This window comes from Euprymna scolopes, chromosome 10 (genome assembly GCF_053919585.1).
Source record: "Euprymna scolopes isolate OS-2025 chromosome 10, ASM5391958v1, whole genome shotgun sequence".
NCBI lineage: Eukaryota > Metazoa > Mollusca > Cephalopoda > Sepiida > Sepiolidae > Euprymna > Euprymna scolopes.
Window position 1 is genome coordinate 155,790,107 of NC_136491.1, and position 12,830 is coordinate 155,802,936.

At 34.9% G+C, this 12,830-nt stretch overlaps 1 protein-coding gene across 1 annotated transcript in view; it reads left to right on the top strand.

Moving 5' to 3' along the window:
• LOC145286323 (protocadherin Fat 4-like) overlaps positions 1-12,830 on the top strand; it is a 342,844-nt gene that overhangs the window by 88,361 nt on the left and 241,653 nt on the right. The window contains exons 12-13 of the mRNA XM_080135245.1: positions 4,678-4,794; positions 8,574-8,735. Of these exons, the coding sequence (XP_079991371.1) occupies positions 4,678-4,794; positions 8,574-8,735 (279 nt within the window). The remainder of the gene's footprint in view (positions 1-4,677; positions 4,795-8,573; positions 8,736-12,830) is intronic.

Here is a 12,830-nt window from a genome sequence, read left to right on the forward strand (position 1 = left end):
AGCTGTCTCTACCATGCTAGAAAGTTACTTATGCCTGAAAGCAGCCTGTACCTTTACAAGGCCACCACTCACCCATGTATGGAATATTGTTGTCACATTTGGGCTGGTGCATCTGCTATTAGTCTCTCTCCCTCTTAGGGTTCAAAAGAGAGTCGCCAACCTAATAGGTCTCGCACTATCAGCTAGCCTTCAACCTCTGTCCCATCGACGAAATGTTGCATCCTTCTGCCTGTTTTACGATTACTTCAAATGTATGTGCTCCAACGAACTACAAGCCCTTGTACCCCCTCGATAATACTCCTGACAAACCCAACAAGCAGCAAAATCCCACCCCTACACAGTAGAAATCCCTAGATGTAAGAAAGCCTTCTACTCTAATAGTTTCTTCCCTAGGACTGCTAGACTTTGGAATTGCCTTCCGGGTTCATGCTTTCCAAACTGTACTGACATGCAGAAGTGCTAGTGTAATGTAAACAGACATCTTGCTGCTCAGACAAATTATGTTCAAGATAGTAGCCCCCTACATCAAAGTGGCACTGTGCCTTGTTTGGGGTGAAAATGCAAAAAAAAAAAAAAAAAAAAAAAGTGAGTGACAAACTGGAACCAGCTATATCGAAACTAAAAGAGAAGTAAAATCAAAAGATAGAACACCACATTGAATCAAGAAAACTGAAACTGTTTAATCCTCCACTTCAAAAATAAAAAGTAATGTCAGCATTAAATGGCACCACACCAAATAATCGTGAAGGATCAAGGAGGATGGAAAGATCAAGAAGAGAAAGCATTAACCAGACTTCCACTGGATGAGTGCGAAGTGGACTGGGATCTTGGAAAGGCTTGTTGTCATCCAAATTGCAGTAAAGATCAATGGTCATTACTAGGGCTGTAAGCATATTCTTTTACAAAAGAATATTCTTTGCATATATTTCGTTAGAGAATATTCTTGTAACAAAAAGCATATTCTTTTTTTTAAAGAATATTCCTTTAACAAAAAGCCTATTCTCTTAAAAAAAAGAATATGCAAAATATTTATGGAATAAGTTGTGCCGAAAATATGTTGAAATAAATATTTGCATACGAGTCTTAATTTTACGAAGTTTTCTTTTTTATATAAATTAAATTAAGCATGGTAAAACCTTCGTAGTTGTGAATTTACAATAACCTTTGGTTCCTAATGAGAGCCATTCTATTAGAGGATTATATTAGCAACGAAATATCCGCGTATCCTTTTTGCCCTAGGTCTCCAGGGCCGATATATTGGCCCCGTAGTGTCCAAAGGATTGTAACTACAATTTGTATCGAAAAAATAGCCAGATTTAAATATGGTCCAGTAATCTCCTACGATTGGAACGAGTTTTTTTTTTTCATTATAAGGCTATTTTATCGGACAACCAAAGAAGCTTTAATTTTGATAATTCAAAGACTAATTTAATTATAAAATGCAATAAATAAAATATTTAAGTTCCATAGAGTGTTCAATTGTTCACAGTATATAAACAATATATACATTAATGAGTAGGGCAATGTCAAGAATATTCTTTAATAAAAAACAATTCTTTACATATATTGGGTTAGAGAATATTCTTTTGATAAAAAGCATATTCCTTAAAAAAAAAAGAATATGCTTTTTAAAAAAGAATATGCAAAATATTTATGGAATAAGTTTTGTTTTGCCAAAAATATGCTGAAAGAAAATATTTGGATAAGAGTTTTTAATTTATTCATTTTTTTTAGATGAATTAAACGTGGTATAACCCTAATAGATGTGAATTTACATAAAAAAGGGTCTAAAATTTGGTCTGTTGAAAAAGTGATATTATAGGCATATATATAAATATGTACAGACATCTCGTCCTTGTAGATACTCAAAGCGTGTTAGTACCCAGGACGAATTTACAAGATCTAAAAAAACTAAACAAAAAATGCCGAAAATAATTAGCACTCCTGCTGAACGGATGGCAAGATATGCCGATGAATTTGAAGATTACCAGTTAACTGGCAATTGCTTAACCTGCAAATACTGCAATATCCAGGTAGGAACAAACTTTAATACATAAAATTTGCAATATAGTTGACTAATAGATTGGCGTTGTTATAGTAGTTTTGTTTTTGAAATTCTATAACGGTAAATCTAGCTGTATTAAACTTTGATTGAACGTTGAAATTTACAATTTATTTTATCTACTTTTTACGTTAATTAATAAATGTTAATCGGCTTCAAATAACTTTTTCCACCCTTCCTTTAAATGTATATATTACCATTAAATAATTGATTTTTATTTTTACAGATCAAAAGTTGTAAAAAATCTCTAATAAAGCAGCATTTAAAAACCAACGCACATCTGGCAAAAAAGACCTACACGGCAACGTTAGGCGAAGTTCCTACTGCAGCAACTGATTTAGGAGCCAGTACGAATAATTTGTTCAACGCTGACTTATGCAAAGCGCTGATTGCAGCGGATATTCCATTTCATAAACTGAGCAATAATGTGTTCAAAGACTTTCTTCATAGGTACACACATAGAAATATTCCAAATGAGACTACACTAAGAAAATATTACGTTAGTGAAGTGTACGAAGCAAAAGTGAAGTCACTCAGAGAAAAAGCTGCTGGAATGAAACTGTGGGTCTCGATTGATGAAACCACTGATGTAGAGCAGCGTTTTATTGCTTGCTTTGTGTTTGGTATTCTTGGGGTAGAAGAGGAACGCAGCAAGTGCTATTTGGGAAATATTGCATATCTGCCAAAAGTTAATCATTCTACAATTGCTGCTTTTTTTTAACGATTCGTTGCAGTTTTTGTGGCCGCAGCAAGTCCTTTATAATAATGTGCTCCTTGTAACCACTGATGCAGCTGCATATATGTCCAAAGCTATGAATGCTCTTCAGGTTTTATACCCGAAAATGGTGCACGTTACTTGTTTGGCCCATGGCTTGCACAGGGTTGCGGAATTAGTCAGGCAGGCGCACCAAAAAGTAAATAAACTGATTTCAACTGTAAAAAGTATATTTTTAAAAGCACCCAATCGGATCGAAAAGTTCAGGGAACTAGCCCCAGGAGTGCCCCTTCCACCGAGTCCCATTGTAACAAGATGGGGTACGTGGTTAGATGCAGCGCATTATTACGCCAAACATTTGCCCGAAATTACTCCTGTCATAATGTCTTTAGATTCAACAGAGGCCCAAAGTATATTGGAGTCCAAAAAACTGTTGGATGAGGAATCACTGCCATTTGATCTCGGCTTTATCGCCAACAGTTTTTCCATTTTAACAAAAAATATTGCAAAGTTGGAGACTAAAGGGCTGAGTCTTTCAAAATCTATTGAATTAATTAGAGAGGTTGAAATGACACTTGAGGAGATGGATGACTCCCAATTTCGTAAAAAGCTGAAGAATGTCATTTCAAAGAACAAAGGTTTTGCTACTTTAAAACGTCTCGATGCACTTATTAGTGGGAAGGCTTTTGAAAATGAAGGAAATTTGGATGACATAGATCATTTAAAAGTTTTAAGTGCCGAAGAAATGGCCAGCTTGAAATATGCCCCAGTAGTCTCATGCGACGTGGAACGAGTTTTTTCCCAGTATAAGACCGTTTTAGCAGACAACCGCAGAAGTTTCAATTTTGAGAACTTAAAAACGCATTTAATTGTAAAATGCAATGAATAAAATATTTGTTTAAGCTTGATAGTGTTTAATTGTTAGAAGTATTTATAGCATAAAAATAAACGTTTTTTCTATATATTTTCTTGCGTTTTCGGCATTAACTGAAGCTTTTACAAAATCATCAATAGAATTTATAAAAAAACAAATAATTAACCCTTTCGACCCTAACATTGCAAAATTACCAACTACTCAACCATACCCGTTCTATTAAAATACTATAATAAGGCCGAAATATCTGTAGGTCTTCTTTTACCTTAAATCCCCATGGCCGATATATCGGCCCATTGGAATCGAAAGGGTTAATATTGTTGCAAACGTAAATCTAAGGTACGTATCATAAATATATTCGCTTGAAGTACAGTGAAAATATGCGATTTATAAAAATAAATATACGGTAGCCAAAGAGAATATTCCGTCTCAAAGCAGCATATTCTTTTTAAAAAGAATATTCCTATGCAAAGAAAGCATATTCTTTTTAAAAAAGAATATTCCTATGCAAAAAAAGCATATTCTTTTTAAAAAAGAATATTCCCGTGTAAAAAAAGCATATTCTCGAGCATATTCTTAAAGAATATTCCCGGCATATAAAAAGAATATAGAGCATATTTGAAAGAGAATATTGTCACAGCCCTAGTCATTACCAGTGAGAAATCAATGGTAAACAGTTGTTGTGATAACGTAAATTCATTTGCAAAGGTTATCGAAATCTGGGAAGATTTGTTGTCACCTAGACTCTAGGGAATGCTACAAGTTCTTGAGAGAGAAAAATCTGATGGCCAGTGTGAAAATTCCTATATAATAAGAACAACAGCGATGATGATGATGACGATAGTACTCTAGCACCACATTGTAATTGTACTACAGAAAAAGCCGAATAAAGTTTCTATAGCTACAACCTCGTTTTCTCAACATGACTATTCATTATTCAAACATATTTGGTATTTTTGATCTATTAATAGAAAACGTTAATTGTATTGCCTTTCATGTTTTAATTTTAATTTTTTTTTTTCAAAGAATCCATTTGAATACAAGATGGATGGAACACAGAAGGGGATTTCTCTAAATAAGACAACTGGCTTGATAACATTGACAGAACATATTGAGCCGAAAAACGGGAAAATTAAATTTCACGTAAGATTTTTCAGATAATATGTCATTTGTGCATTTTGATTATTTTGGACATTTTTTTTTTTTTTTTAATGAACTTCTTCAGAACAGGGGGGAGATAAATCAAGAAAACTATCTGAAAATGCCAAGGTTTCGCATAACTTTTAGGTAAAACAAATCAAATACATTAAAATAATACAATAATACAAAGCATAAATTATCTGAAGATTTATGAAATTAAAATAAAATTAAGAAATTTCTGAAATGAATAAAAGTTGTCATTATATGAAAATGTATGACTTTTAAAATGTATACAGTGGGTGCGATATATATATATATATATATATATATATATATATATATATATATATATATATACAGTGGATGCAATAAGTATCCAATACACAAGCAAAAAGTTGACTTATTTTTATTACACGAAAACAAAAACAATAACAAAGTGCTATTCTAATGTATTTTGTATGATAATTTTTTTTTTTTTTTTACAAGGTGGTCACCACTTATCAAGACCCGGAAGCCACTCAGGGATAAGGGTTATTGCGTGTACAGTACGTTAGTGCTGAGATTTGATAAAGTGTCTTACTTCATCAGGAATTTGTTTATTTTGGACTTGAAGACATCCAGGTTGTAGTCAGGTGGGAAACAGGCAAACGGAACAGAGTTCCACAGGCGTGCACTTCTAAGAAAGAAGCTTTGTTCATGGAATCTACGTTTTGATTTAGGCACAGATAAAGAGTGAGGAAAATTATTGACAGTGGTTTCAGCTAGATGGGTGTTTTTCGTGAAAAATCGGCGATTTTTGGAGATTTCAGGGATTGGAGCTCAGACGAGCACTGACCATGGAACTAACGATAAAACAAAAACAGGCTCGCAACATCTCTCCTGTGGGAGAGAGGTTGCAGGGAAGAGAAAAGGGCATCCCCCACTAAGCCACGAAGCCTATTTTGTACTCTGTCAAGGCAGGATAGGCTGTTTTTAGCAGCTCCTGCCCAGATGTGGCAACAGTATTCCATCCTTGGACGTACTTGGTTTTTATATAGATAGAGAATTGCATCAGCAGTGAGATATCTTCTGGAGCGGTAGAAGAATCCTACCATTTTTCCAGCGACCTTGGCAATAGACTTGATGTAAGTGTTCCATTTCAGGTCAGGAGTAAGCACCCTGGAAAACCTCATCAGTATGCCCTGTATTTAAGAATTCAGGCGATAAGTCGTCTTCCTCTCAGTACAGACCAATAAGTCCCCTGTGTGTCATGAGTAAGTTGCTGGAATCCATATTAAATAGAGAAGTAGTCAACCACCTCAGCAGAAATAACCTTCTTAGTGACATGCAATATGGTTTCCGTTCTGCCAGATTTACAGCAGATGTACTAACGGTTATATCTCATAGGATTAGTGAATCTCTTGACAAAGGTTTTCTCTCTAGGGCAATTGCTCTTGACATATCAAAAGCCTTCGATAAAGTATGGCATAAGGGCCTACTTCACAAGATTTCCAGCTACGGTATAACTGGAAATGTTTTCTCGATCATTAAATCATTTCTCTCTGATAGGCTAGTGGTTGATGGGCAGAAATCAGAGGCCCTCAGTATTAATGCTGGAGTTCCTCAGGGGTCCATCCTTGGCCCAACTCTCCTCCTGATCTACATCAATGATCTCCCAAAACACATACTTAAATCATTCGTTGACATCTATGCTGATGACACGACCATCTATGGCAACACATCAAAGGCCGTAAATGACAAAGTTCTCTCTGATTCTCACTCCTCTAATCTCGAGCGTGTGGTACAGTGGGGGAAGAGGTTGCTAGTTACTTTTAATACAAATCTCGTATCAAAAATCTTATACGTATTCACTAGATAATTACATAAATGTCATATCTAAGGTTTAAAAACTATCCGACACAAAGAAAAATAGTTGTAATTAGCCAAATATTTGTCATGTGATGGTTCAGAGAATTACGTAAATGCAGATAACTCTTGATGGCGTATTATTTATTTTGGTCAATTTTGTCGCACTATTTATACAATGTCTAAAACTAGAGAGTTGTCAGAAAAGACAAGAAAATTAATTGTTCAGCTACACATGGAAGATTCAGGATAAAGAAAAATTTCAACAATGTTGAACATCTCAATTTCCAAAAACATTTAACAAAAAACATAATTAGATTTAAATAAGAGACAAATACGTCCTAAAATAGAGTACTGTTCTCACATTTGGGGAGGAGCTGCTCGAAATGTTTTATCCTGTCTTGACAGAATTCCAAACCAAGTAGGTGATCCTCTTTTCTTCCCACAACCTCTTTTTCACAGAAGAGACATTGCGAGCTGCTCTATCATTATTTTCATGATAAGTGCTCGTCTGAGCTTCAATCTATGGTCCCTCCTGCCAAACTTTCAGATAAAGCACGTCCAGCTAAAATCACTATCAACAATTTCCCCCACTCTCTGTCTGTGCCTAAATCTAAACACAAATTCCATGAACAAAGATTCTTTCTTAGCATTGCTTATCTGTGGAACTCTGTTCTGCTGGCCTGCTTTCCTGCTAACTATAACATGGTAGCCTTAAAGTCCAATGTAAACAAGTTCTTGTTGAGCCGTCTCCTTAAATAGTCACGTTCTACCCAATTTCAACAACTAAATTACTATGCTGTTGTCTCAGTGACCACCATAAACTGATTAACTCTTATCCTCGAGTTGCCTTCGAGCCTTGATAAGTGATGACTCCCTTTAAAAAAAAAAGAAATTTAAATGTTCAGTGATTATTTTATATTACAAGAAATAATTTGCCCGGTGGACTAATTCGCAAAAAAAAATTGTTTTTTAAAATAATAATGATAATGTCGTTCATCAAATTCTGTATGTGTTTCTTTACAATATCACGTCAGCTGATAACTGGGTTTGACGATAAATGCCTGGAAAAATCACTTCTGATTAATGTTTACTTTTAAAATATGCAAACAAAGAAATGATTTGCAGCGATTTTAAATGGTACCTCTTCTTTTATCATAAATTGAACTTATTAATAAGAAAAAATAAAAATAAAATGGTGAGGTACACTCGGGCTTGAACAAGGAATCATTCAATCTGTAGTCGAATGCTCTATCAGTAAGCTATATCTCCAGATGACAATAAATCTATTTTTTAAGGACAAACGATTTGCTAAGATTTTATTATCTCCCTTAGCCGGTATAGCGTAAAATATTCTCTTGTAAAAAATATTTTTTTATCTATAAGAGAGAAAATCTATTTTTAAGACTGGATTTTTTCGATTTTCAATACTTACCAGATGAATTTCTGTACAAAACATGTCTAAGAATGAAAGGGAACCTTTCTTGTAACAAGAACACTGTCAGATATATAAATTAGCTTTATTTGAAATTTGCAAAAAATAGGCTCAGCCGTTTCGGAACCTATGAGGAAGAAAACACCCCTCCACACACACATACATACACACAGTGACTTTTATATAATAGATAGATAGATGGATAGACCTAAATATGTCTCTTATATGTTAATTTTATTGTTTTTGTTGATTTTTTTTTTGTTTTTGTTTTTTTTAGAACATCTACTTGAATACAAGCAACAAGTTACAAATGATAATGAGAACAAAAAATTTTTTAGTTGTTCATGAAATTTGCAAAAGCTATTGGCATTATTTGGATTATTCGAACCATTATTTTCATTCTGAGTATTATTCTTGTCAATAGTCCGAATAATTCAAACAATACAAATTATCAATTCTCATCTAAAAAATTCAGAAAATTTTTCTTTGTTTCTTCCAACAGATTTATGCTGAAGAAAGTCTGACAGCAGCAAAGCAAAGGAGCAAGAAATCGATGGTAACAATCACAATTATTGATGAAAACGACCACAGTCCGGCGTTCTCTTTAAATCTTTATAAATTCATCAGCCTTCAGACTGCATCCATCGGCACAATACTCGGGACTGTAAGTGTCTATCAATATCATTTGGAAAATACTGAAGGAGGGAGGGGCTTATTGCTACCCCTATTTAGCTCCCATTTATAAAATTATAATGTTGGAGATATGTTAAGTAGGATAATCCATAAAGTCAATGCGGTATTGTGGTGACTGCAAGTGTTGAATGATATTAAATAGAAATGACGTCACATGTTCGGGGGAGAGAACAGACTGTCTAGAGAGTCGGACTTGGGAAACAAGAGAGGCGACATGAACGAACGTATAAGAGTCCAGTATGTCCTAAGATGGAATACTGTTGCCACATCTGGGTAGAAGCTGCTAGAAATACTTATCCTGCCTTGACAGAGTTCAAAATAGACTTTGTAGTAGGAGAAGCCCTTTTCTCTTCCCTGCAACCTCTCTCCCACAGAAGAGACGTTGCAAGTCTTTGTCCTGTTTCTATTGCTCTTTTCATGGCATGGCTCCAATCCATGGAAAACTTGCCAAATCAATCTATGGAAATTTTGCCAAGCTTTCACGAAAAACACTCATCTATCTGAAACCACTATCAATAATTTCCCCCACTCTTAATCTGTGCCTAAACCTAAACATAGATTCCAAAAACAAAGTTTATTTCTTAGAACTGCACGCCTGTGGAACTCTGTTCCGTTTCCCTACTTTCCTGCTGACTACAATATGGTCATCTTCAAGTCAATGTAAACAAGTTCTTGATGAGCTGTCTCCTTAAGTAATCCAATTTACCAAATTTCCACTACTAACAACTACTACGATATTGTCCCATTGGCTACCATACACTCATTAACCCTTATCCTTAAGTGGCCTCCAGGCCTTGATAAGTGGTGACTTCTTTGTAAAAAAAGTCATCTTGATGTCTGCCGTTTGCGTCTTTCAATCTCCAATCAGAAAATAAAATTCAAAAGTAATAACAAGCGTTTATTGGTCTCTCCTCCCCAAAACCCTTATTCTCTAAATAAAACCTTTGAACGCCAACAAGCTCCTATGAGTAGATTCATGTTGAGTTAAACAGAAGATCAATGATCATAAAGAGTTGCACATGAAAAAGAATGAAAGACCAACGATTGGGCACGTATGTAAAAAAAACTTTGTTTTGTTTATTGTTTCTTGATTGCTTACGGGCGACAACGCATATGTTCACCTTACGCATTTGTTGGAAACGAAATGCGCGAACTGTTTGTTAAACGTATAAAATGTTACAGGGTTAGAGTTAAGTTTGTCAATTTAAAAATTAAAAATAAGATGCACAAACACTCATCCACTAAGTGATTTCACATTTTCTTTTCTTCCCCCTGAAGATGAGATATACCTAGAAAATTTGAGAACTTAACAGCACATTACCACCCTGGTGCGAAAAATTATGTTTGTAAGTAAATATTTTATAATCGAACATTATTGGAATCTTTCGATATTGTCATTATTTCTTTTGCATTAAAACTCACTATTAGCGCTGTTAATTCTGATGTGTTTTAAAAATATATTGCAACAAATTTTATTTCATTAGTATCATATTTGGTTTTACATCTACAGGGTGGAATGATAAAATTGTTGTCCTAGAAAAGACAACATGATTCCATTTCCATTTGATGAACACCGGTTTTCTTTATTTGTTGCAGACCATCTACTAGTTAGCCAGTTGTGTACAAATTCCAAAAGCGATAGGAGCCTTCTATCATGTCTGAAAATAACACAATGTTCAACGAGTGAAATCAAAAATGCATCGCTGTACAACTCATGCTCTCTACCGATCCAAGTTATGACAACAGGACCATTGCCAGCACCCTCAAAATGCAAAGCCAAGCTATCACAACAACTGTATTGCCATAGTCCTCAAACCCAACTCTTTTCACAAATCAGATGTAATCAGTTTCATTTAATTTTTGGAAATATTCATGATTATTTTCATGTTTTCAGACGAATCATTCTATATATATGAGAGGATTCGTCTGTCAGTCTGTGATGAAATAACATTTTCATCACAAATTGAATTGATGCAGCTAAACTAAGATATGTCTACATCCCACTGAGAGATTCTGTCCATCTGCCGGTTGATCACGTTTCAGTTTGTGTTGTGGTGACCACCTTACAGATAATAATAAACTTTTCCCCTTAATATAAAGACTGGGAGAATATTTCTCTCCACATTATGCGCATGTTGTTCACATATGACAGTCGGAGTGACGTATAGCCATTTTTCTTCATTTGTTGTATTTATTTTTCTTTTCAAATATTTTATTTCCACTAAATACTGTCTTTCTTAGAGACCCTTACCTATTCACAAAAAAAGTAACAATAAAATGTTTTCAAGCCCATAAAAGACTATTTCTGTTGGTTTTCCTTCAGTACCAATAGATTCTATGCCATTTCTGAAATGGATTTTTCTCTGTTGACTCCACAGTTCTAAGAGGTTCACTCTTGCAATATTTTTAGCATTATAAGATACTAGCCTGGGTGCCCGGCGTTTCCCGGGCGTTTGGAGGTGTGGGTTGAGCAAAGAAAAAAAAAGTGGTAATAGGCAGAGACAGGCTCAATCCCATACCGCAAAGGAGGAAAAGAACGTAAAAAAAACGTGATATGTTTGCTGTTGTGCCCATCACTAAACCGGCAGTGACGTAGGTTTAAATTAGAAGAGACGTTGCAAGCCTATCTTTGTTTTATCATTATTTCCATGGCAGGTGCTCGTCTGAACTCCAATCTCTAGTCCCCCCTCGCCAATCTTTTACAAAAAAACACCCATCTAGCTAAATCCACTGTCAAAAACTTTCCCCACTCTTTATCTATGATTAAATTAAAACGTAGATTCCATGAACAAACTTCTTTCTTAGAACTGCACGCCTGTGGAACTCTGTTCCGTCTGCCTGCTTCTCTCCTGACTACAACTTGGATGTCTTCAAGTCCAACGTGAACAAATTCCTGATGAACCGCCCCCTTAAGTAGACACTCTAAAATATCCACACTAACGTACTGTACTTACAATAACCCTTATCCATGAGTGGCTTCCGGGCCTTGGTAAGTGGTGACCACCTTGTAAAGAAAAAAAAAAACCGGCTAGACAATCGAAAAGAGATGATGATTTTCAGAAATATCACCGAAAAAAAACACACACCCTGTAGAAAAGTGCCTAATTGAGAGTAAAGGAATGAATATTTTTGGCCAATTTTTCGATATTTGTCATCCGAAAGGGTCGAGCTATAAAATTATACCGATCTCGTGAAAATCCGTCGCCTCTGTCGAAAGGTTTAGACATGCATACATACATACATACATACATACATACATACATACATACATACATTTGAACAGACAGGTGAGATTTATATTATTGATGACCACAAAGATTTTGGGTGATTCTATTTATAACCATATGTGAGGAAAACAAACCAATCATATGTCAGAATAGCTTTATAAAATAAACTTAATCTTGTTGAATTCTTCAGAAATATCTTTCTGTCTCAAAACGTATAATAATAATTTTCCCCACTCTTTATCTGTACCTAAACCTAAACATAGATTCCATGATCAAAGCTTCTTCCTTAGAACTGCAAGCCTGTGGAATTGTCTTCCGTTTTCCTGCTTTCCAGCTTTCTATAATATGGTTGTCTTCAAGTCCAACGTGAACAAGTTTCTGATGAGCCGTTCCACTTAAGTTAACAAATTTACCGAACTTCCATTACTATCGATTACTATATTGTCCTTTTGACTACTCTACACTCTTTAACCCTTATCCTTGAGTGGCCTATCGGCCTTGATAAGTGGCGACGTCTATGTAAAAAAAAACAAAAAAAAAACGAATAGACCATATGTTTTCTATTTATCGTGATTGGATTAATTCTTTGCTTGAAAAAGCTTCTCAATCTGGATTTTTGCTTGGAATTACAGTTTCCTATTTCAAGAATTGTGATGTGATTGTTACACTTTGCTTTAGTAATTTTTTTTTTTTTTTTTTTTTTTTACAAAGGCATCACCACATTATCAAGGCCCAGAGGCCACTCAAGGATAAGGGTTAAAGAGTAGAAATTGGTCAATATAGTAATCATTAGTAATGAAAATTTGGTAAATTTAATAACTTATATGGAACGGCTCATC